The 22,712-nt window shown below is 42.2% G+C and overlaps 1 protein-coding gene across 1 annotated transcript in view; it reads right to left on the reverse strand.

Moving 5' to 3' along the window:
• Positions 1-3,721: 3,721 nt before the first annotated feature.
• Positions 3,722-22,712, reverse strand: part of PKDCC (protein kinase domain containing, cytoplasmic) — a 35,824-nt gene continuing 16,833 nt past the window's right edge. The window contains exons 3-7 of the mRNA XM_079298405.1: positions 21,370-21,641; positions 17,630-17,709; positions 16,700-16,807; positions 6,559-6,732; positions 3,722-4,993 (exon numbers count right to left, since the gene is read on the reverse strand). Of these exons, the coding sequence (XP_079154531.1) occupies positions 4,908-4,993; positions 6,559-6,732; positions 16,700-16,807; positions 17,630-17,709; positions 21,370-21,641 (720 nt within the window). The 3' untranslated portion in view covers positions 3,722-4,907. The remainder of the gene's footprint in view (positions 4,994-6,558; positions 6,733-16,699; positions 16,808-17,629; positions 17,710-21,369; positions 21,642-22,712) is intronic.

A 22,712-nucleotide genomic window follows, 5' to 3' on the forward strand; every position in this document is an offset into this window, starting at 1 on the left:
ATATTGAATACTGGAACTTGATATTAGGGCATACCTGAAGTGGGCAGAAGGATGATAAATAGGAATGGCATTATGCCTATTAAACACTGAGTGTAAATCTGTAGAATTCATATTGCCTTCTTGGCATTACTTATTAAATAATAGGTATTTAATTTTTTATATCTTGTTAAAGCTTCCATCTCTTCATGTTGTCATTGTTTGAATTTCACAGGAACCTACATGTGCTCACATGGTCATGTACATATGGGAAAATCAGTGTATTTTTCCTCACTTATATGACTAAAACTTTTAGGTCCAAGAGGCAGGTTTTACTGAGTCCCTTCTCCATAGATACTTGAAAATCTAACAGTCTGATACTGCTTCTGAAACTGAACATAAATCAAGGATTAACTGATCTACACTCTTAAAATCAAGCTAAGTAAGACCACATTCTGATTTTATCATTTCAAGTAGCCACTGGATAGTTTAGTCTTCCTTCTCAGCCTCCCAGTCATTTGCTGAAAAACTGTGGTTAGCAGGGATTTTTATTTAAAAGCCACAATTTCCAATAAATGTGTTGCTTGCTCTCTGGCTTGACATCAAAGACAGCTTCATAATGAGGGTGGCTCCTACAGAATTATATTTCCCATCAGTTTGCAGAGAAGTGAGGCACCTATTACACAAAGGCAATTGTTGACTGTACACAGCCACAAAGGGAAGCGACACAACGTCTTTTCCTTCACGTTTTTCAATTAATGTCTTAAAAGCATCCATTCCAATTAGAAAAAAATCACTTGTACTTACTTGAAAGAAACTTACTTGTTAGAGTCCAAATGCCAAGGCTCATGTCTGTGTTGAAGGAAGGACAGGGATACTGCATACTCTGTGAGCTCAAGAGGAGGGCAGCCCAACATGTTTTGCTCCAGCTTAAAACACAGAGAGAGGAAAAATTATATTTTTATGACCAAAAAAAAAAGATTCAATGATCACACCTCAAAAAACATTAAGCAGAATATGACTGTAAAGTCTTTATATACTGCCTGCTTTCTACCAATGTTCCTCTTCTCTGAGTCCCATTTTTTGTTTCTACAGTCAATTGATGAAAACTTCAGAATCTTTTCAACTCAAAACTGTTTGACTTCTTTCAACACCATTTAGCATTTTGACCAAAAGGTTAGGGTTATGTTTTCCTCAAAAAACTTGTGAGCAGTCTTGCCACTCCTTTCTTTTTCCTTTTCCCCCATGAAGTAGGTTGTAGTTAAGCCTTCTTAGAATTCAATGCTAAATAATACAATGTAAGTCTCTCCTTACATATCACTACTAAATCTGAGCATCACTGTTCACATCAGCACTGTTCATATTATTACTTCCTGACAAGCAACATAGTATGATCTCTGGATATTCACTACCACTTTCCACATGCTTTGAATAACACATCCTCTTGTCCAAGCTGATAAGGTGAATTCCAGAGGCAGGGAGAAGGTCTTTACTGTGCACCTACCATGGTCAGGTCCTGCTCTATGTGAATGCCCCCTACAGTGGCCTCACCACAGACAGTAACTGCAACAGGAGGACCTGCCCAAGCTGCTGCCCTTCCTGCACTCCACTCCACCATTCCCACAAATCTCACAAATCCTACGGGGAACTTGATCATGGCTGGCAGAAGGACTAAGCAAAATGCCTCAGTGGAGCAGTGAGAGGCAAGGCAAATCACAAATAGTTGTACTACACTGAACTCCTTTATCTGATGCTGAAAGAATACCTCTCTGACACTCTTCACCAGCCTCTCACTGCCCATCCAACCCCCCTCACTCCTTATACAAACTTACCTGAACTTCTCAGCTGGAAACAGGGCCCATTTTTCAGTGGCTGTGAATGCTCATGGCAGTATTACTAATTCCACCATAGATTCTTCCCAGATGTGATGTGAGTTGTGACTACCTGTTTGAAGCTGATTACAGGAGACCTCAGCTTTCTACTTAAAAAGACACACTGAAGTTGGGGAGAAAGCTCTGAAAAATGAGCTGAGATAAAGCAGTAGGTTCAGACAAGACAGAGAAAAATAGAAGAACACTTTTTTATTTTGGTCTAAGTGAAGATGAAAGCTCTCAGCATGTCTCCCCTGTAACCCTCAGGACATCAGCCCAAAGGTGATGCTGCTCAGTGGCTGTTTCATTGCCTGGAGCCTGTTCCCTGGAATCACCTCCTCACCAAATCATCAGGAGACAGTGGCAGCTCTCACAGGTGCTCTGGGACTCAGACCAGCCAGGGCAACGTGGTGCTGGACTGGGTCAAACACTCAGCACAGCCCCTCGCAGAGCTGCAGCACCCATTGCCTCACACAGCTCTCACTTCTCCAGATGAACTCAACATCCTGTTTAGCACTTCATTTTGTGCACAGGCAATTGGTTTTTCACTGAGGAAATAAGCTCCCCCTGTTCAGCATGACACGCACATAAATACGTATACACATACACACACGTGCATGTGCACACAGACAGCAGCCCTTTAAAGCCCTGTGGGTGTCTTCTTTCATATTTCTACCTTGTGGCTGGAGGAAACCAGGAAATGTAAAAAGCAGTTCAAAACTGAGGGGAAGAAACAGACAGAAATGCCTTTTCCACAAAAAACACAAAGCAGGTCCCAGGCTGACTGGCCCAGACCTGCCAGCTCACTTTGTGCCTTGCTTCCTCATCTTCCTCCTCCTCCTCTGTGGTTTCTCAAGGGTTTCCATGCCACATGTGCCACTCAGGCACTGCTGAATCAGACCCACTGCAGCAGAAATCACTTTCTCCACATAAATTCAGAATTTTACCAGTGCTTATTACAGCTGTTAAATTCCCTTATTGTAGTATCACACCTCTCTTACTAAGATTTTAATCAGCATTTCCACTGGAAAACCTTACTCTCAGAGTTATAAAACCTGCCTTTATAAAGTTGATTACCACTGAAAATTTAAAATCCAGCTTCTTGGCTCACAGCTATGTTTCTTTCTTGCTTACATGATCTCTGTTTGCAAAAGCTGATATAAATTGGTTTGGCAACTTTGTTTAATTCTAGGGATAAACAATTCCTGACTTAAGAGGCACTTTTTTCCAGTGTGCAGAAAGTGATGGAATGAAATTATTGAAGTTACCTACTACAACTTTAAAGTATTACCCTGGATGCCTTTTTCTTTATAATGTTGGCATTTTTTGCATAGGAATGCACCGAAAGAATTTAAATTTAAAGAATGTTTTTAAATGCTGAGTATTTTTGGAACTGTGCAGTGCTTAATGGGAAGGAAATCACAGGAGGTTAAAGACTTTCAAAATACATACCAGCACCTCAGTGCCAACAACCCATATCACTTCAATGAACTGTGCAGTATGTGTTGGCGTGATTTATGCAGCAATTTTAAAAGAATCCATAGTGTTTGTTTATTACCACAGCATGATTGATGGGTTCCTAAGTGCACGGTGACAGAATCAGCTGAGCTATTACGGCTGGGAGTTTGATAATTTGTGAGTTACAGCCATTAGAGGACGTCACTTCAGCCAATTGCCAGAGCCATTAGGGCACTGGTGACCCCAGAGGAACCGTGCTGCCCGTGTGGCACTGTCACACCTCTGCAGCCACACTGCTGCCCCACTTCCCACCTCAGTCCTTTCTAGAAATATATCCCAAATTTAAGTTTATATACAACAAACTGGATTTAGGCATTTATTTGAAACACAAACACACACAAAAATCAAGAAAAAAAGAAATTTTATTTATCTTTTTTTTTTCTTCTTTTTTTTTTTTTTTTTGTTACAAAAATAAACAATTTGAGAAACAAAAGCACTTTTTTTTTTCCTGACTGTACAAACTACAAAACAATATGACATTGGTCACTTTAGCATTTACTTCATTGCTTTCACTGAAAGCAAATTCTCTAGACACACCCTGCCTTTAGGATGCATTTTATATAGAATTAAGGCTAGAATTCATTTGACATCATTAAGGTCATTAACTTCATTCACTCTAAGAATCAGCAAGCGATGCCTTAGAAAACCAAGGACCTGATGATAAAAGGTATGAATAACTGCAAGATAGTCGTTAAATTAGTACTGTTCAACCAGCTGGACTGCTTTGCCAGTCTGTCAAAGATGTGGCTTCCTAAACAATTCAAACTGATCCAACAAAAGTCTTAAGCACAGGCTTAATTATAAGCATATGCTTAGGCCTATCCAGCAAAGCACTCGGCACTTGGGTAAGTCCCTGCCCTTTCAGTGGGACTATTCATATGCTTATGTGATTTGCTAGATCTACAAAATGGCTCTCTCAAATTAAAAATGAAACTTTATGATAACATTGGAAGCAAAAATGAAAATTAGTTGCAGTCTTGCAATTCTAAACATAAGCAGTTCCTTCTGCTGGACAAACATGCCAGCATTGCCTATTCCATAGCTTTAGCACAAATGCTGATTGTCCTCAGCAATGTTTGCTATTCAGCAGACAAACTGATATGCTTCAGTTCCTCTGTTGTGATTGTACGTGCCCAAATAAATATCAGTGTGGAGGATACAGGCTTCCCAGAGAAATGATCAGCTTTCATCCCTGGACACACATGTATAGGTCAGAAATGTTATGCTAACCTTGGTTAGGAAAGCCAGAGCTGCCAGCTGATTTATAACCAAAATTACACTCTAACAGTGTAGCATCTCTTGTACTTTGCTTTGGGTTGTTTTGCTTTGTTTTTAAATCACATTTTCAAAATCTGGTTTTATTGCACATTCATCCTGGTCATGCAGGTTATTTCTTTAAAGTTTCCTTTAGCACTCTATAGATTAGAATGAGTAATAGTGCAATTATTTCTCCGGCCACAGCCACCTTCTACCTAACAGCTGCCTATATTTATACACAAACAGCTCTTATCGCTCACGTGTCAGACTGAGCCACTTTGGGTGTCAGTCTGTCACCTTCACATATGTTATCTTGTCAGGATCAGGCACAATATGATTTGAGGCCATCTTGAAGAAGACAAGCTGTCGACCTGCATTGAATAGGAAAAGGGGGGAAGGGGAAAATAGTTAGAATTGATGAGCCAAAGGTTGCTTACCTTAAAATACTGACATTTCAAATTCTACTTCAACCTATGCATTCTTCAGGCCAAGCAAGACTGAACTCTCTCTCTTAACTTTAAGCTGGTATAAACCTGAACTGCTTTTGTCTAAAATGACACCAAAATTCCCCTGGTTTCAGTATCTTTACACTTATCAATTTATAGTCAAGATACAGCTGTGCACAGCTAGCACAGTAAACGAAGGAAAGGTCTGGAGATTTTAATATAAATTCTATGTGGTCTTTAAAAAAGTATTTTGAGACTCCCATTGATAAAAACAGGCATGAGTTCAGGACTTAAATGAAGGACATTTGTTTGACTGCACAGAAGTAGAATTCTATTTGCACACTTGAATCTTTACAAAACTGATCAGTGTGACGTATATTAAACATGACTTTCTCTGAAACAGCTCTTGCTGACCACTTTGTACTCTGGGCTTTAAACAAGCTGGAACAAGGCTTCTAGTCCTCAGACAAAAAGCAGCAGCAAGTGACAACAGCCTGGGTAGCATAAGGCACCTGCTGCACGTATATCCAAGGCCAGAGGGGGCCGAATTTGGCAAGGTTTCTTTGTTTGGTATCTGTGGGAGCCACAGCACAGCTCTTCTATCTCCCCACACTCACTGACCTGGCACTTTATTCACATTCCTGCCTCCCAAAGAGTTCCTGCTGCCCCACAGACCTGCAAAATCACTGCCTGTCCTTGCAGCAGACCACAAAAATACACTCCCTATCTGCTGTATTTCTGTCTTCCCTCTCCAAACTTGAGAAAATCAAATGTTATTAGCTCTCAGCCTGCCTCTCTAGGGGGCTCCCATAACACTGTTTTGTTTAAAAGTATTACATGGCAAACGGGATCCCTCAACTGCTGAGCAAGTTTCCCAGCTGCAGGTTTTAGGGGCTCAAGTGCTCATGCCTCAGGAATGATATGACAAAGGGAATGACAAATAAGACTGCAAATATTGCTACTAATTCCCATTTGCTTTTAATATTGTAAGCTGAGCTACTCTAAACTTCCCATAAACTTCCCTGGGCCAGAATACTTTTTTAGTGTATCAATTAACTTCAATATTCCAACTACAGAGAGTGTGGCATGATGACCTAACAGTCACTGGATAGCCATAGGCAAGGTTAACAGAAATGAGTTTTCCCTTGGTTCCATGGAAGCACCTGTTCACATCTCCCAAAAACACAAAAAGGCAAAAAAATAACATTTCAGATCCTTGGCATGGTTACCTGGGGTCCATGTGCTCAGCCAGCTAGTGCCAGCTCCTGTGAGCCTGTCTGTAGTTTCTGCTCCCCTGACAGCTGGCAAAGAGAAGCTCACCAAAAAAGGAGCTGCCCCAGCTGAACCTTCAGAAACTATCTCACTCCCAAATGCTGCTGGTGGCTCCCAGAGCCCAGCACAACACACTCCTTGAGCTGTATTAAAACACTTAGAGCAGCCAGAATAGGTGACTCAGTTGCTGCTTCTGCTCCACGGTGTCCAGGACCCACCTGTCCAGGTTGTCTGGTTAGTGAGGACAAAAGCTTTGCACTGGGAGTAGCTGTCACAGATCTCAATGGCTTCATTGACATCAAACACGGAGAGGAGGCAGCCCTTGTGATGGTAGGATGGCCAGCATCTGTAGTTCTCGTCAGGAATGAAGGCTTCAGGCACCCGTCTGTACTCTGCAAATCAGAGCAAAGCAGTGGTTTGAAAGCTCCAGCAAACTGCTTGTTTTTAACAGGCAAGGTTTATTGGAGCAGCTCAGGAGCAGGATATATGATGGAAAAGCTGACGGGTTAGCCTGTACCAGCCCTGGTTTACTCCCAAACGTGTTTATAGCTCTGCACCTTACTTTCCTTTCCCTTTCCTCCTTTCTTCTTCTCACCTTTTTCTCCAGAAAGAATCTGTAAATAAACAGTCTGTGCACAAAACCTCTTCCCCTTCCCCACTGCGGAAGCGAGGCTTTGGTTTTATTAGGAGTTTTACAGGAAGAATGTCCCATTGAATAAACAGCATCCACTTGAATGAACTGACTCACTGTCCTACTTCTCAACAGTGAGCAGGATTGTCGGGGTGAGACCTGACCAGGCGTTCCCAGCCCTCCCTCTCCCTCAGAAGAGCATGCTATTTCTCTTTGGCTCCTTTAGAGAAGGAAGAAAAGACAGGCTTTTAATTAAGCAAACTTTTTTTGCTTGCTCAGATTAGGACAAAAGAGGAGTCTCTCGATGGGCCCCTGAAGAGCAGGGGGAGGGAAGTAGCAGGAGCATGTCAGCGTGGTCCTCGCCCAGCGCCTCCGCTGCCCCACCGACTGCTCCTCTCCCTTGGCTGCCGTTCAGTCTCCCTTCCTTTATGAGCTGCCTCTTGTTCTCTGTTCACAGCTCCTCTCACTTTCCCAGCCACTAGCGGGGCTTTCTCTAATGAATGCATCAGCAAATTCAACTGATCATTTATAAACATTTCTATTTAGCCTCCAGACGCACAAATTAATGGTTCCCTCCTGTCTCTCCTCCCCACGTCCTATTCAAAAAACTAAATACATTCTATATTTCTTCTAATTGTGTCTATTATGGAAACCAGAGCTGCCTGGCCTGACTCACAGCCTATTCTTAAGTCACTTTGGTTCAGGCATTTTCTGCCTGGCTCTGCTGATTCAGCCTGCTAATATTTCATACAGCACATTGTATGAACAGCACCGAGTCAAAGGCAAGTGTGTCTGCTACTCCAAACTGTCAGTATTTCAACTGGGAAAAGAAGTGCACATTCACAAGTGCTCATTCTCACCACACAGTCTGAAATAGTGGGAAACAAATGTAGTAAATGCATCCTATTTTAACCCTCATTAAAAGTATCATAAGAAACATTCCTAAATGAGAAGCAAAATCAGATCTGATCATGTTGCAGTTAAATCAAAAGCAAAAAAGTTTTCTTAATTCAGAAAATGCAGATTCATGCACAAAAAGAAAAAAAAATTCAAAATTTAATTCCACATTATGACTGGTCATTTCTCCATCAAAAATTTTATGTATTTCTTCTGAAGAGAAGTCAGAGCATAAATCAAACTGTTGACTAGGTAGAAGTCCCTTTTTTCCCAGTTTCTGTATCAACTGTAATGTAACAGAAATTGAATGCAACAGGATATTTTCTTATATTCACATGGCAACTGCTAAGTATTGATTTGTACCTCACAGTCTATGACAGTAAAATGATGGGCACAAACTAAAAGTAAAAAAAAAAAAAAATCAATTCCCTGTAGTTAGTATTTTATGTAACCATTTATATCAGCCCACATGCTATATTGACTGGTTACAAAATGTGATTATCCACAGCTCCTCTTTGCACACCACAGAACGGCCACCTCACACTGCACTGTGCCCAGCCCCACGCCACCAAGGGCATTCCAGTGGCACCTGGAAAGGCTGACCTGGAACAGACACCAAACAGAGCAAAAGGAATGAAACAGGTATTTATGGAAAGGATCCACCTTGACCAGGGCTACACCCAAATCAAATCCCAGATCACGGTCACGAGTTTTTACACTTTTGTAAGTTTTGGTTCATCTACACATTGGAGTCAATTGTCCAGCCACAGCCTCAGGCCATGACGTCTCAGCCCCCTGGCTTGCCCCCTTTCTTTCACCATTGTTTTTGCTTTTTGGGCGTCCTTGATTCTCTAGCTGGGAAGTGATTGTTTTGTCTAACTACCCTGTGAAGGGAACTTACTAAAACCTAACATGAAGTTTCAGAGTTACAAAACGAGCAGCAGAGAATTTGAAAAATACGAAAGCTAAAACCCAAGGCATCAACAGAATGATGGTCCTTGCTGTCAAAAGGATAGTCCTTGCTGTGGCAGCAGGAGATGAAGCATCTGCCTCAATCTCCATGACAGCAAGGAGTGTGTCCCAGCCCTTCTCCAGGGCACTTTGGGAGTCTGATGGGCTGTACTCTGGGAGGAAGCTGCAGCATCCCTCAGCACACCATCACCAAGAGAGCAGCTAGCTCTACATCACATCATGCATTTTTCTTTGTGCAAGGGAGAAGCCCACCTTGAGGACTCTTATTTAATATTTAAAATATTTAAACTCCTCTGAGCACAGATATGCCTCTTAACTGGCTTATAGCACTTTTCTTCTCAGAACTGCCTCTAGTACAGGTCTCGGGGGTTACATGCACAGACTTCAAAAGAGCAGCAGTGATTTATATGTCCTGAGGATCTGCCAGAGGCAGGAGATAAAGTTCTCCCTTTCCACTGCCTTTTTCAAGGTGACCAAGCCTGGCAAATCATCTGGGCAGCTCAGACACATTAATCAACAGAGCTGGGCCAGCAGTAACTGTGATGGCAAGGTCCAGGTTTGAGTGTGCAAATGAGGATGGGAACAGCCATGCCAGAGTGATCTCACCACACAGCAGAGCCCTGTGGTGTCCCTTCCCTCCTCGCTGCTCCCTGCCAGCTCTGGCATGAGGGAAAGCCACAACCATCTCCAGTGACCCACGAGAACAGGTAACAGAACATGGCAGTGTGACACAGACGCAAAGAGCATTCTCCTTTGGCTGTGAGACCACCCAGCACCACACAGCTGGAAACAGCCCCTGGAATCCAAGGGAAAGCACACAGTCACAAGGGCAGCCTCTGGCATGGGCCACTGGAGACCTGCAGTCTGGGGACTGAGCCTGTGGTGCCTGCAGGGAGGAGAGGATGCAGTGAGGGAGAAAGGCTGGAAGGAAGCCCCTCTGCTCCCCAGCATGGCAAGAGCAGCCATGGCTGCATGGGAGTGAATGGGAAGGCAGCCACAAGTAGAGAGCAGGACATGTGATGGCCCTGAACCAGCCAGGCACTCCTGTTTGCCCTGGGAAGCCAACACAGGACCTCCTCTTAAACTATGATAGTCAGAACTGATCAGAAACTCGTTGCAACACCAACCAAGTGGTGGTGTGGCTAAGCAAACTGAACTTCTCTTTAAAACTCACTCCGTCTCCAGCAGAGCAAGGCAGCTGCCTTGCCCATTTGCATGGTAAAGGCAAGCACCCCTGGAATCTCTAACTTGCATAGATTTAGGGAGTTCACCCTTTAGCCCTTATATGTGTGAGTTGTGAAGAAATGCACTCCTCTCACACGAACTAGAAGGGCCTTCCTGAAGGATGCTCCTCCACTGAGATGTGTCCCAGCAATAAAATCAGGTCCAGCCCTCAGGAGAGCTGTGTGTCCCCTACACCTTTAAATTATCATCTTGGACACCACAATGCACTTACTCAATTAAGCAGTACCCAAATGGATTAAAGACAGCTCCAGCTTAAGTTTTTGTCCTGCCAAGACCTGAAACCTGCTTAAATGGAGTCCTTGGAATTTGAAGGCTCACAGCAGTAAATCACATCATAAAAAGGTCAAAGTTCTGGTCGATTTCCAGACTAATGGTGTTTAAAACCAATAAATGCTTGCCTAATACTATAAATGCAGCCATAAATTTACACTTTTGCATACATACACATAGCTTGACAGAGAGTACATAAAGTCCATCAAGGTAATGGCAAGGAATAGATCAGAGAAATGCAAGGCATCCCTAACTGTATCAGCAGAAAAAAAATCCTTCCTCTATCTACTAATTTTGTGAGGATCGAAGCAAATAAATGCAAAGCAGTAAGCCTGATATTGATGTCACTAAAAATGCATTTACTCCAGAGTTTAAACACAGGGGAGGTAATACAAGTAATACAATTACACAGATAAAATCTATTCCAAAGCATTTTTTCTTGTAAACTTTTTGGAACTTAAAGATACCTTGCAATGCTGAATCCAGGCTATCCTCAAATGTTTCGTTTTGTGATAGCTTTTAAGGTTTTAAATATTTTTACAAGGTTGTTCTGATCAATCAAAACACGCTGCTTTGATCAGGCCAAAATCTTAGAAGTTTCTTAGCATGTTAGCCACATCCCCATGAGGGCCACAGTGATCCTCAAACCAAGATCACTCACTTGTTGTGACAAGCAAGAGAGGCATCTTTAAAAGCAATCTGCAGCATCACTGACCAGTGCAAAGACCTATTAAAAAAAGCCAATGCTTTAAATTCTTATTCTATTTTTTCCATCAAAAACCACCTGCATTGTCCCAAAACCGACTACAATCTATAAACACACTCATTTTCACTGCACTAGACTGAATCATATAAAGAGCTCCACAAGTATATAATAAACTATGTGAAACCGCCTGTGGTTTCCCCCTTTTAGCCTGTCTGAATCACCCTAAATCTGACTTTAATCAGTCCTAATGACCGTTTATTTCAGCCACAGCAGCCAGACTGCATTTTTACTACCAACTACAGCTACTTGCTGGAGATTTGCCCAGTTCTCTTATCACCTGCCAATACACTGTGGGTCAATGACAGAGACACAACCACGTTCATCCCTGAGAGAAAAATCGTGTTGCTCCTTTTTCCCCCCTCTTTTTTTCCTCCAGTCTCAAGAGGAACACTGGCAGTCAACTCTGGAATTGTTTTTAATTGCTTTGTTCACAAGTAAGCAGAAAGAGCCTGATCTTGCCAATATCAGCAAAAAGTGGTATTGAGCAGTGTTTTGCTCTGCAAACAGTCCTCTCTGATTCCCAGGGAGCTTTTGGAGAAGCGTATTTGATCCAAAATAGACAATAATACAGTGATGTTTTTAGTATGCTTCATTTTACGCTGAACTTTTCCTCATGTTCCAATACCTCACATTTAAACATGCTTCTGACAACAGGCCCTGCACAGTTTGCTGCTTTTTGGGATGTCTGAGGGAACGAGAGGGCAGCCCTATCCCATCCTCTGCCCTCAATCAGTCCTGACGCATCCCAAGCGTTTGGAAAGGCAGCTGGCGTGGCAGGACACGGCTCTGCCATCAGAGCAGGAGACAGCCCTGCTCCTTTGGGGAGTGTTTCCATCCTCTGGCAGCTTCCTGCACGGGCAGGGAGCGAGGCTGTGGCTCTTTGTGCACTTCCATTGTGCTGGCGGTGGAGCCGTGTTTAAATCGGTATGCAGGCTGTCACCAAAACACAAATAAATAACGAGAGGAACGACATGTTCCCTTACATTTTATTCCTGTTAACATGATACAGCTGGAGCGTTTTTCCTGCCTCGTGCCCCACTTCCCAGGGAGCTGTTCCATACCCACAGCCACCTCTGTGCTGCACACCAGTCTACCAAAGGCGACGAGCCCAAAATGTCCTACAGATCCTTAAACATTGCAAGTGGTCCAGTTGATCATCAAAACAATGCTGATGAAGGACAAGCCAGAAGTTGCCTAGGGTCACGTGGTGGGGCACTCAACCTTAAAGAGAGATGCCCAGAGGATTTATAAAAGACACTCAACAACTTCTTCAGTGTTCTGGCAGGGAACTGAGGTCCTCAGCAGAAAGTATTTTGCTGCGCAATGATGCCAAGTTGGACAGGGAGAAGTTTAGCAACAGCAGAACACATTGCTCAGGGAACAGGGTAAATGGTTTGCAGGGTGATGGAGACACAAGTGAGCAACAAGCAACTGGCTGAGGTCACTGCAGAGCTGCACAGACCCACTGAGCTGGCAGTGCCCCACGGGTGCAAAGGAATCTGCTTCTCTCCTCCTGAGTGTGGCATTGCCTGGCTCCTGATGTGAGAGCCTCCAAGCAAGGCAGGGTGCAAAGGGAGGCTTTCTGCCCTCAGCCCTGAGGGCTCTGGGAAAGGGACACCAAAGGCACATGTATGAAAGTGATTTTTAAAAATATAAAGATGATAAGATTTTTTAAAATATATCATGATAGAGCAGGAATCCAGGCTGTGGTTTGTTCCTGATTTCAATAATTCTTGAGTGGATTTACAATTTCCTAAGCAGGTTGCTATAGTGACCCTGCAGAATATTTTTCTCCAAACACTGTTGTACTGTAAATATTTACATACAGCATAATCCTGCCAAATTGTCTTGAGACAAAGGAAAACACAACATGTCTTTGCTTTATGTCCAGCCTTCCAGCTTTTTTAGCTTTGAAAATGTGCCTTCAGCTAACAACAGCAGCTAATTACAGCTTTCTGTGGGCTTGCACACCCCCAGACCTAATAATGGGTCATTTATTAGCTTTAATGACTAACAAAGCTATCGGATTTACGAGTGTTCGCTGATTTCACGCATTTCTGAGTAAATTCTGAGCTAACCAAAGGGCTGGGGCTTAGCTCAAGGGCCAGAAACTCAGTTGGTACAAATCACTGTCACTTGATTGAAGTAATAAAAACGTTGATAGTGGGGCATGACTTTACTGATGAACATCAGTAGGTTTTTTATAGTCTCCTTAATCTGGATAATTAATGGAATGATTTAATCTTTTTTAGATAACACATGTCAGTAGAAATACATGGTTCCTGTTTTAATTCACATTCTTCCGGATTCCAGCAAGAGAGGCCAACAGCCAATAGAATACAAAAGCATTTGTTCCTGGTGTTGTTTTAAAGGCTGCAATGTTCCCATATCAACATGAACAGCAGTGTGATTTATGGCTGCAGAACTCATACACAGCTATCAAATGTCTCCCACGCCTCTACTCCAGGATACTAAACCAAAGTCCAGAGCATAATATAATTTACAGCACTATAAAATCTTTACAACTGAAGCACAGTGAAAGCTTAATATCCAAGACCTTCTGTAATATGACTATGTCATCTTGTTAAACTTTATTTATGGGAAACCTAGGGCTGACAAGAACTTTCCTCGAGTCGTTCCCTACTGCTTATCAATATCACCTTTCTCACTTGAGGTGTTCATAGGAGGAGGTCTTCCTTTCAAAAACAAAAGTTCACACAGATAACACACTGTTTCCTCAATGTTAATGTTTTAGTTAGGGCCTTACATGACTTGCCTGAGACCATGATCTTGTCTTTCCTAGTATGAATTTACAATGCTCTATCCAAGATAATGCATAATTCCAAGCATTTAAGACCTAAGACAAATTCTGAAGCCCCATTACCTGAACTTCCTGTAGCTTCTTCTCAAAACCAAACCAAAATAAAAACTTACAATTCTTGGTTCTGAATTCTCCTCCCATTCTTCTAGGATTTCAAAATAGATTGTGCACCAGAAAGGCCTTATTTTGTCACAAACCTTTAGATGCCAGGAGATTGGCAAAATTCTTGTCATTTCTACTACTTGTAAGAGCAAAAGTCCCAGAACTGAGTCACCTTGTGAGATTTCTATCATCTGCAGCAAAATGGATGCCCATCTTGGCACCCATTGGGGTATGAATGCAAAGCTGATTAACTCTGATCTGGCCTGAGAATCATCATCTCTGATTTTATCTTAACTTTGCATTGTGTTGAAATACATCCTTCTTGAATCTTCTCTATGCTGAGGAGCAACACAGAAAGTATTTCATAAAAATCACCCAATCTTAAAAATATTTTTTTTGTCCAAACAGGGCAAAAGCAGGACCTCAATTGACAGCTTGGGAAAATATCATAGTTGTTCCTTTTCATCCTTGTCTAGTCCTTTACTAAGATCTATACAAAATACTCCATCTGATCAGCTGCTCAGCCTTGGTTTCAGTGGTGAGAATGCAATCTCAGCTGGGAACATCCTGCCAGTAGAAGAGGCTAATTCCCTGGACACCACTCCCTTCCAGAACACCTGTCACCCTCTCCTGCAGATCCACTGTATCACAGGAAAATTCTTCATTCCATTAGCTCCAGACAAATTCTAATTAATAATTTCTAATTCCATAATCCCTGGATTGAAATTTTTTAAAATTGATTCCAACATGGTATAAGTATCAAGTATCAGTCAAATATCACTTAAGGAAAGATTATGGTTGGAATTAAAATTATAAAAATGGATATGTAGGCACATTTTAACCCTCATGATACAACTTCATATTTGTCTGGCAAGGACAGGGAGTCTTAAAATAAAAATAAATTACACCACCTTTTCTGTTCTGTTGAAGTGGCTTTAGAAAAAACTAGAAACAGGCCTGCACATCTTAAAGGCATGGCAGCTGTCTGAGCACACATCTAATCTAAGTGTAATTTCTAGTTAGATAAACAGTTCCTCAGGCTTGTCCCCTGCTTGAGAACATTTTCCTATCAAGGAATTCAAAATTACACTCATGGTATTTAATTTACATTATCCAATACATTACACAAGGCATCTTTCAACATCTTTGGTCACACTGTGAAGTGCCTAACCCCATTAGCAGTGTCCTGCAAATAAAGCAGGCTCCTTGCAGAGCAGGACATTACCAACCATGAACATGGGTATAGTAGATTCTGTGTTATGTTCTCCAGGACTCTGCAGAACTAAACGAACGCAAAAATGTGCAATAATTACAGTAGCTAAATATACAGGGAGCTCTGCCTCATATCAGTGGGAAGCTGCACTGATACACTGACTATTGCTGTCCAAAACTTCTATCCTGGAGAGTTTTTATAAACATGACAGACCTCTAAAATTCAAAAACTTCACTTCAACCTGATACAGCAATGAAATCTGGAATCAACCAGCATCACAGAACAACTTCAGCTCTCCTGGCACTTCTTCAACAAAGGACATGTTTGTACTATTGATTGTACTACTGAAAATAATTTTGCTGTGCTGACAGGTATCACTCAGCACAGATTGTGATGAAAAGCTGAAAATTAGAAAGTTAAATGAACACCTGCAACAATTTTCCTGCCAATTTTACAACAAAATAAATATTGAATTATTCTGATAAGTAGGTCAAATTCATCCCTGGTATCATGGCCCTTTGGGGTTAACAGAACTACAATCAGAATGAATTTGGCTCCCACGTCCCTTTCACTGAGCAAATGCTTCACTGAACTTTTCAAACCCCCTGTGCCAACATTCATCTTAATTTAGAACCCATCTTTCCCTTTTTACTGAGCTTTTGCAGTAAAGCCATAATTTTCCTATCAACTTGCAGTCAATTATGTTGACAGTTTGACATGAACATTGTACATACACAAAAATAATTTGCAAAACAGCTTTTACAATTGTTGGGCTTAACAGTCATTTCCAGCACACATAATATTCTCTGACATGTACAATTCCACAGTTATCCTTCTAGGAAGAACATGCACCACTTCATACCACAGCTTGAACAGCATACAGACACATTGTGAAAAAGATACTGTTATTCAGCCTTGTTTTCATCTTGTCCTTTTTTTCTGTTTTTTTTTTTTTTTTATTTTTATTCTGTTGCTAGCAGAAGCTGAGGGAAACACTATTTTTCCTTTACAAAGGAAGTAAAAATTTTATTCTTCCAATCTACACATGCTTATGTTACAAGAAATTCCTTTTAAGTCCCAGAAAACCCATAGAGGGGTTGTAACCTCATGATTGGATTCTCCAAAACATATATTCAGGCAGGTTCTCATACTGCAACAGCAGTGTGTGGATGTGATGAGACACATTTTCCATAAATCTGACATGGAGAACTCCCTTTGGATTCCCTTATTCCCATTACAGCCTGCTCACACTTAAGGATGTCCAGCGACATCACATAGGGAGAAGAGTTACAGGAGGCTCCCAGGAATCAAAAAGCAGACAGAACACTATCACATGCATGGTTTCAAGCACCACTGAGCTTTGTTTTCTGCACATGAGCCCTTGCAAACCTCACAACAATGACAAAGTCTTGGATTTTAACTTTTAAGAAAGATGACTTTACCAGTTTTCGGCACCCGGGTTGTGTTCTGCAGGTACTCCCCACTCTTATACAGGTTCAAAACTCTCTCCAGCTGAGCAGCTGTCTCATCTATTCCCCAGTGAAGTTCTCCTTTAAAAGCAGAGGAAAAGAATGACTTAGATGAGGAGCATTCTGCACAGGACAAAACAAGGTTTCACTTGAATGAAGCCCTAGCATGGGAGCCCCGTGGTGCCCTGCTCCACGGCAGGGATGTGATGAGGCAGGAAATCCCCAAATTCCTACAAGTCAGGTTTCACACCTGACAGGACCCAGGCTTTCCAGCTCAATGCCCCATGTCTGCAGGCACAAAACACTGAGGAGAGCTCCCCACAAGAGATCAATATCAGCCAATACAGGGAATTCCAAATTTGCTTGCTCATTAGCTATAGCCCAGCATCATTTATTTTCCCTCTGGATGCACACTGGAGCAAGGCACTGAAAAAAACCCAAGTCTGTGTTACAGGCAACTACTCTTGTCTTAAAACCACTGCCTTGGAAATCAGTGAAGGCCTATGGAAATGTCATTTTTGCCTATGGCTTCTGGGGTATAAAACACCACTGGTATCACTGACAATGAGAAAGTATCCTGGGTTTCATCATTAAAATTTCCCTTTTCAGGGACAGAAGTTCTTCCACACTCCACAAGGAATAGCATTCTGATGCAGTTCACCCAGTGCTGAGGTGTCAGGATGAAACAAATACTTCTGTGAAGCCTAGATAAAAATCTATAAAGGGGATTTCTCTGGTGTATGGGCCCATTCTTTCCTTTTTGGTATGGGAGAAACTTTACCCTGAATAGAAAAACGATCTAGCTCTATTGCAGTGAGCACAAAAGTAGCACTCTCCTCTCCCAGCCATAATAGCTACACTTAAAAATCAAGTAGTAGGCATTACCATGTTTATTGTGATTACCTGTTGCATTCACTATCTTATCCAGTAATGGTCTCAGCGAGGATGGAGCACTGTGTGGAAGAAGATAGGTAAAAAAAAACCTGCAATAGAAAAGTAACCAATATTGACTTTTTTTTTTTTTTTTTTACAAGTGTTTACAAACATCTGGTAACTCCTGATCATAAGGAATAAAATTCCTATTTCTTATATGCCACTGACCTGTTCAGGAAATATAATGGTATTCTATACTCAAATAAATACATTGCTGAGACTATTCACACACAGCTGTCTGGCAAACCTAGACCACACTGCTACATACAAGGCTGCCTTGTACCTACATGTAAATGTCCCATTAATACAGCAATCTGCTGGGAAGCCCCATGGATTGTGACTATTTGCAGAGCTGTCTGCCCTTTAACAAACTAAAAGGATGCCATCAACCCCTTAAGTCTTGGACTTGCTTTTTTTTTTTCAGATCTTGAAAGAGCATATATTAGATTTCTGTTCATTTCTTATAAATGAAATTACTCTTCATTTCTTAAAATGAAATTATTCTTTATTTCTTATAAATGAAATAACTCTTTACTACAGTTTTCTTAGACTGCTCAAACAGGGCTTCCTAGAACAAGTTACTTAGGATTGTGTCCTCTTGGCTTTTAAATATCTACAGAGAAGAAGATTCTACAACTCCACTTTAATGTTTTTTATTACGAAAGAAAAAAAAGAATGTGCTATTACCCTCCCTTGAAGTACATTTAATTTTCATATTCCTCCTTCAGAGTTCTACTACTCTGTCAATACTACCATCTATTGCAACTGTCTATTTCAGTGTCACAGAAACTGAAGATGAAGATGGACAGGCTGGGATCTGACAACACAAACAGAACTATTGGACATAATTACTAGCTAATGAAAAGATCAGGAACACAACTGAGAAATTGCCCTGCTTCACATCTAACCTGCAAAGCAAAGTAAACAATTTTTCATGTACACAGACCATACCGTCAAATGGAAACCCCCAGGGACTCATGCTCAGGCCTCCCTGCCAGCAAATGCTTTACATAAGCACAAACTAGAAAATTCAGTTACTGATACCAAAAATTGATCATAGAGCCAGGTATTATTGAGCTGACTCTCTATTTACACAATGGATATTTCTTTGAGAATGTAGCACCCTTTTTCATCCCAAACAAAAACAATGTTTATGGTTTTCCCAAGTAGGATAATCCACTAGTAGGTTTTCCTGAGGATGAGTATGAAACAGCCAATGCAAATACATACAGAAATCTGAAGAGTAGCACAACATTTTTAAGGAATCATTTGTCTGGTAAATTTTAGCTCATTGTTTTTGCTTAGAGAGTATCCCTAAAGCAGGGTCCAACTGAATAGCTCTTTGCAGAAATTCAGTAGTTGTCACTAAGTTTGCTCAATGCTGGCTGGAAGCAAGTCACGGAGGTTATTGTTTTTCCGTAGCCACAGGGCTACAGAAACATGCAACTGTTCTACTGCAAACACCCACATGTGAAATGCTGACATGCACAGACACTGGAGTCTGCACAACTTAATTGCAGGAACATTTGTTATTCATCGATTCCAGGCCAGTGGTATCCCCTGTGATCTGCCTAACACAGGCTGTCAGATCCTTTCACATTCATTCCCACAAATTGTCTCTTTTTGAGAACTATCTGATCCTAATTTAAGAATTCTCAGTGATGGAGAATTCATCTCAGCCATTGGTTAAAAGTTCAAAATATTCATTATGCTGACTTTTAAAACTGTCCAGTGCCTTGAAAACTGCTCCTCCAAACATTTGGAGGAAAACACTGTGAGACACATTTGTGACAGGAGGTAACCAGCTGAAAGTCAAGATGGGACAGTTCTTGTAGAGGTTTCTCCCAAGTGTTTTCTCTCCTTTAATTATTTACCTCATAAAGAAACCAGTGAGATAGACTTAAGTATACTTTCAAGGTTAGGGTGTGCTATGCTTTAAAATTACAAGGGGTTTATGCATTGTTTGACATATTGCTGCTTTTGACTTCTATCTAGCAGCATCAGAGGGCAACCTCTAAGCCTACAGCAACAGAGTGCACCTATGAAAAGGACAAATTTAGCAGCCTATCCCTAATGGAGTGAGGATTTCACCTTCTGAGTCAAGTGCATAGGGTTTGTTGCAATGCCTTAGCATGGGTGGTCACAGCCTCCCACACCATGAATCCACCACTCAACAAAACCCCATGTCTCTGTGGAATTACAGCAAAGCAGGGGCTGAGAACACTGGGGCACTGTGCATGAAATACACACTTGAGAGCAGTTCAAAGGCAACATTAAAAACTGCATTATAATGAAAAAGACCACTTCCTTCAGTGTGACCAGCAACCTGCCACAAGCCCACCACACCACAGGCACGTCCCCACTTACGACTGAGATGGACGGGCGCCTATTAAAGGCTTCTTACCCAGAAACAGTCAAACTGCCTTAACCAAAAGCTAGCAAGCTAAGCAAGATCTTTAAGCCAAGAAAATGGAAATGGAAAATCTTGCAGGACACACTAAATAGTGTGCTGCACCACTGCAGATGGCTGTCATGTGGTGCAGCCCATTTCAGTGTGGTCAGCTAATGCGACACACATGCTGGTGAGCGCCCTGCGACCAAAGCTGAAGGAGCTTTCTGGAGCAGCCTCTCCTCACTGTGGTCTGGAAGGCAGTGAATGGCATGGTACTTGAAAGGGAATAAGCTAAAAAATGAGCACACCATTATTGCACTGCTCTGAGATCTCCATCCTCCTTTCTGGATCTGCCAAGGTGGCCGCCTGTCCCAGCAGCACCCATCAGACGGAGCAGCAACGGCAGGATGAGCACAGCACTGAGCACCCACTGCTGGCTCCCTGGAAAGCAGTGACATGGCTCCCCCAGCATCCCACACAGCCCTCTGGGGCTGTGATGGCCACTGGGGGAGAGACAAGGCCACAAACCCAAAGCCATCGCCCAGAAGGACCCAGCTGCAAAGCTGGACACACCTTTAGAATCAAATTTGGAGGATGGCTGCAATAGCTGAATGCTTCCTTCAGCGTAGCCAACTGGTCCAGCATGGCCCATCACCCATGTGTCCCCCAACAGCTCTGGGAGTCAGCCCCCCAGCACTGCTCACACAGACCCAAGGCTGGGAGGGAAGGGTGAAAAGATCACCCTTGCTTTGAAAGGTTTGGGCTTAGACCCCAGATTGTCACTGAGCAACTGAGCATGGTCCTAGCAGCTCCAGGGACACACTGGGACTGTTATCACCCTACCACAGCAGGCTCCAGCAAGGCAGGGAGCACTGAGCCAGAGGGCAGGATGTGAACTGAGCTCTAAGCCTTCCTCTGAAGCCAGCCCTTTGCTCAGCTGGTGGTGCAAAACACGTGATGACCCCTCTTAACTCACACCAAAGAGCTGCTGGAATTGTCTCACCACAGAGCTTGTGGGCCCCCAGCTCCAAAAGTGCTTATGCTTCACTCCCATGAAAATCTCTACTTGAGTGAAGAATTCAGCAGGCTTCAACCAACACAGAATTAGACTGAGTGGTGAATCACACTCAGAGTATGCAAAACATTTCAGACGTTATAAATGCCATGTATTTTCACAAATGAAACAATTATTCATGGCTTCACTTACTCCTGGGCATTGTTTCTGAGACAGTACTTGCTCATTGATGTGAATAACTATAAGGGATGCTGGAGCTCTAGGCCCACTCTTATATCTACCTGACTTTATTTCATCACAGACCTGTAGGCATTGTAGAGATTCCTCTTCTCGTTCATGCTCTGGCACCGTCCCTCAACCGAGCAGGGCAGGGTGAAGTTCCTGGCAGGGAATTCCATGAAGCAGTCGCTGTTACTGTTGCAAGAGCTCTCCTCAACGCTGGCATCATCCAGATCTGTCACCTTCAGCTCCCCATCCACGATCACAAACTGCCGAGGGCGAAAATCCAGTAATGTCACCGAGCCAAGAGGAGAGTGAGCCAAGTAATGCAGCAGGCGAACTAAGCTGAGACATATCTGAAACACAAAAGCATGGGTACCTCCCATTGTTTTCTCAGTGAAAAGCATACAACAAAACCACTTTAGCTGAAGATATGTTCATAAATTTATGACTCAATACAAGCATTATAACTCACCCTCAAAACCAAATGTTGCAACCAAGGTATTTTTCATAGGATTAACATAGCTGATTGTAAAACCCTGAGAGACTTGAAACAAAAATAAGCTTCTTTACAAGTACTTTCCCACACTATTCTTGAAGCAGGGCTCATTGTTGCTATTCTTACTTTTAACAGAAATAAAAGCTTTAACTTTTAATAACTCATTATGCACAGGCGTTGACCACACAGCCTGATCCTGCTCTTTTACAAACTCCAGGTCTGGAAATTTGGCTGGACTGCCCTGCACCCATGCCTGGAGCTCCAACTGCAGACAGTGTCTGTATTGCCTCTGTACTGATCCTGCCTCTTGACCATTTTTATAATTTTTTCCACTGTTTCCTCTGCTTCTTTTTTCCTTCTTCCTCCCCGGAAGAAGAGCTGCACAGTCCAATGTAACTCTTCACCATGCCTCAGGGTAAGTGCATACATCTGTCTGCCTTGAAGGACCCTCATACACAACTTTGAGCCTGAGGTGGGAGCTCCGTGCTGATGTTTCACTTTTCCACTGTAGGTTAGAAAGTTGAGTAACTCTTACTAGACAGCAACCCTGATGAACATTGAATTCAGCCCCCTTACCAAAGTCCTGTTTTCAACTCATGCATTCCTTTAGAGTCCACTATGTAACCTATTAATCCAGATGTAGTAGTAATATGAACACAGTTAAATAATGGAATTTTTATTTTATGTATTAAACAAATAACAGGTCTTACTCAGTTTAGCAGGCTTTTTACTGTTCATATATAATCTTTGTTTTCTATTAAAATACAAATGTTAAGGGCACGTGCATTGAAGTAGTCAAATCCAAATTCAGTCTAGGAGCTAAAACAAACACTCAAGTGTGCCCCTCAACGCAACCTTGATAGGAAAGTTGAGCATAGCTGAAATTAACCCTCACAGACCTTCACTTGTGGGACATTAGAACCATCTC

This window comes from Erithacus rubecula (assembly GCF_903797595.1).
Source record: "Erithacus rubecula genome assembly, chromosome: 2".
In the NCBI taxonomy this organism is placed as follows: domain Eukaryota; kingdom Metazoa; phylum Chordata; class Aves; order Passeriformes; family Muscicapidae; genus Erithacus; species Erithacus rubecula.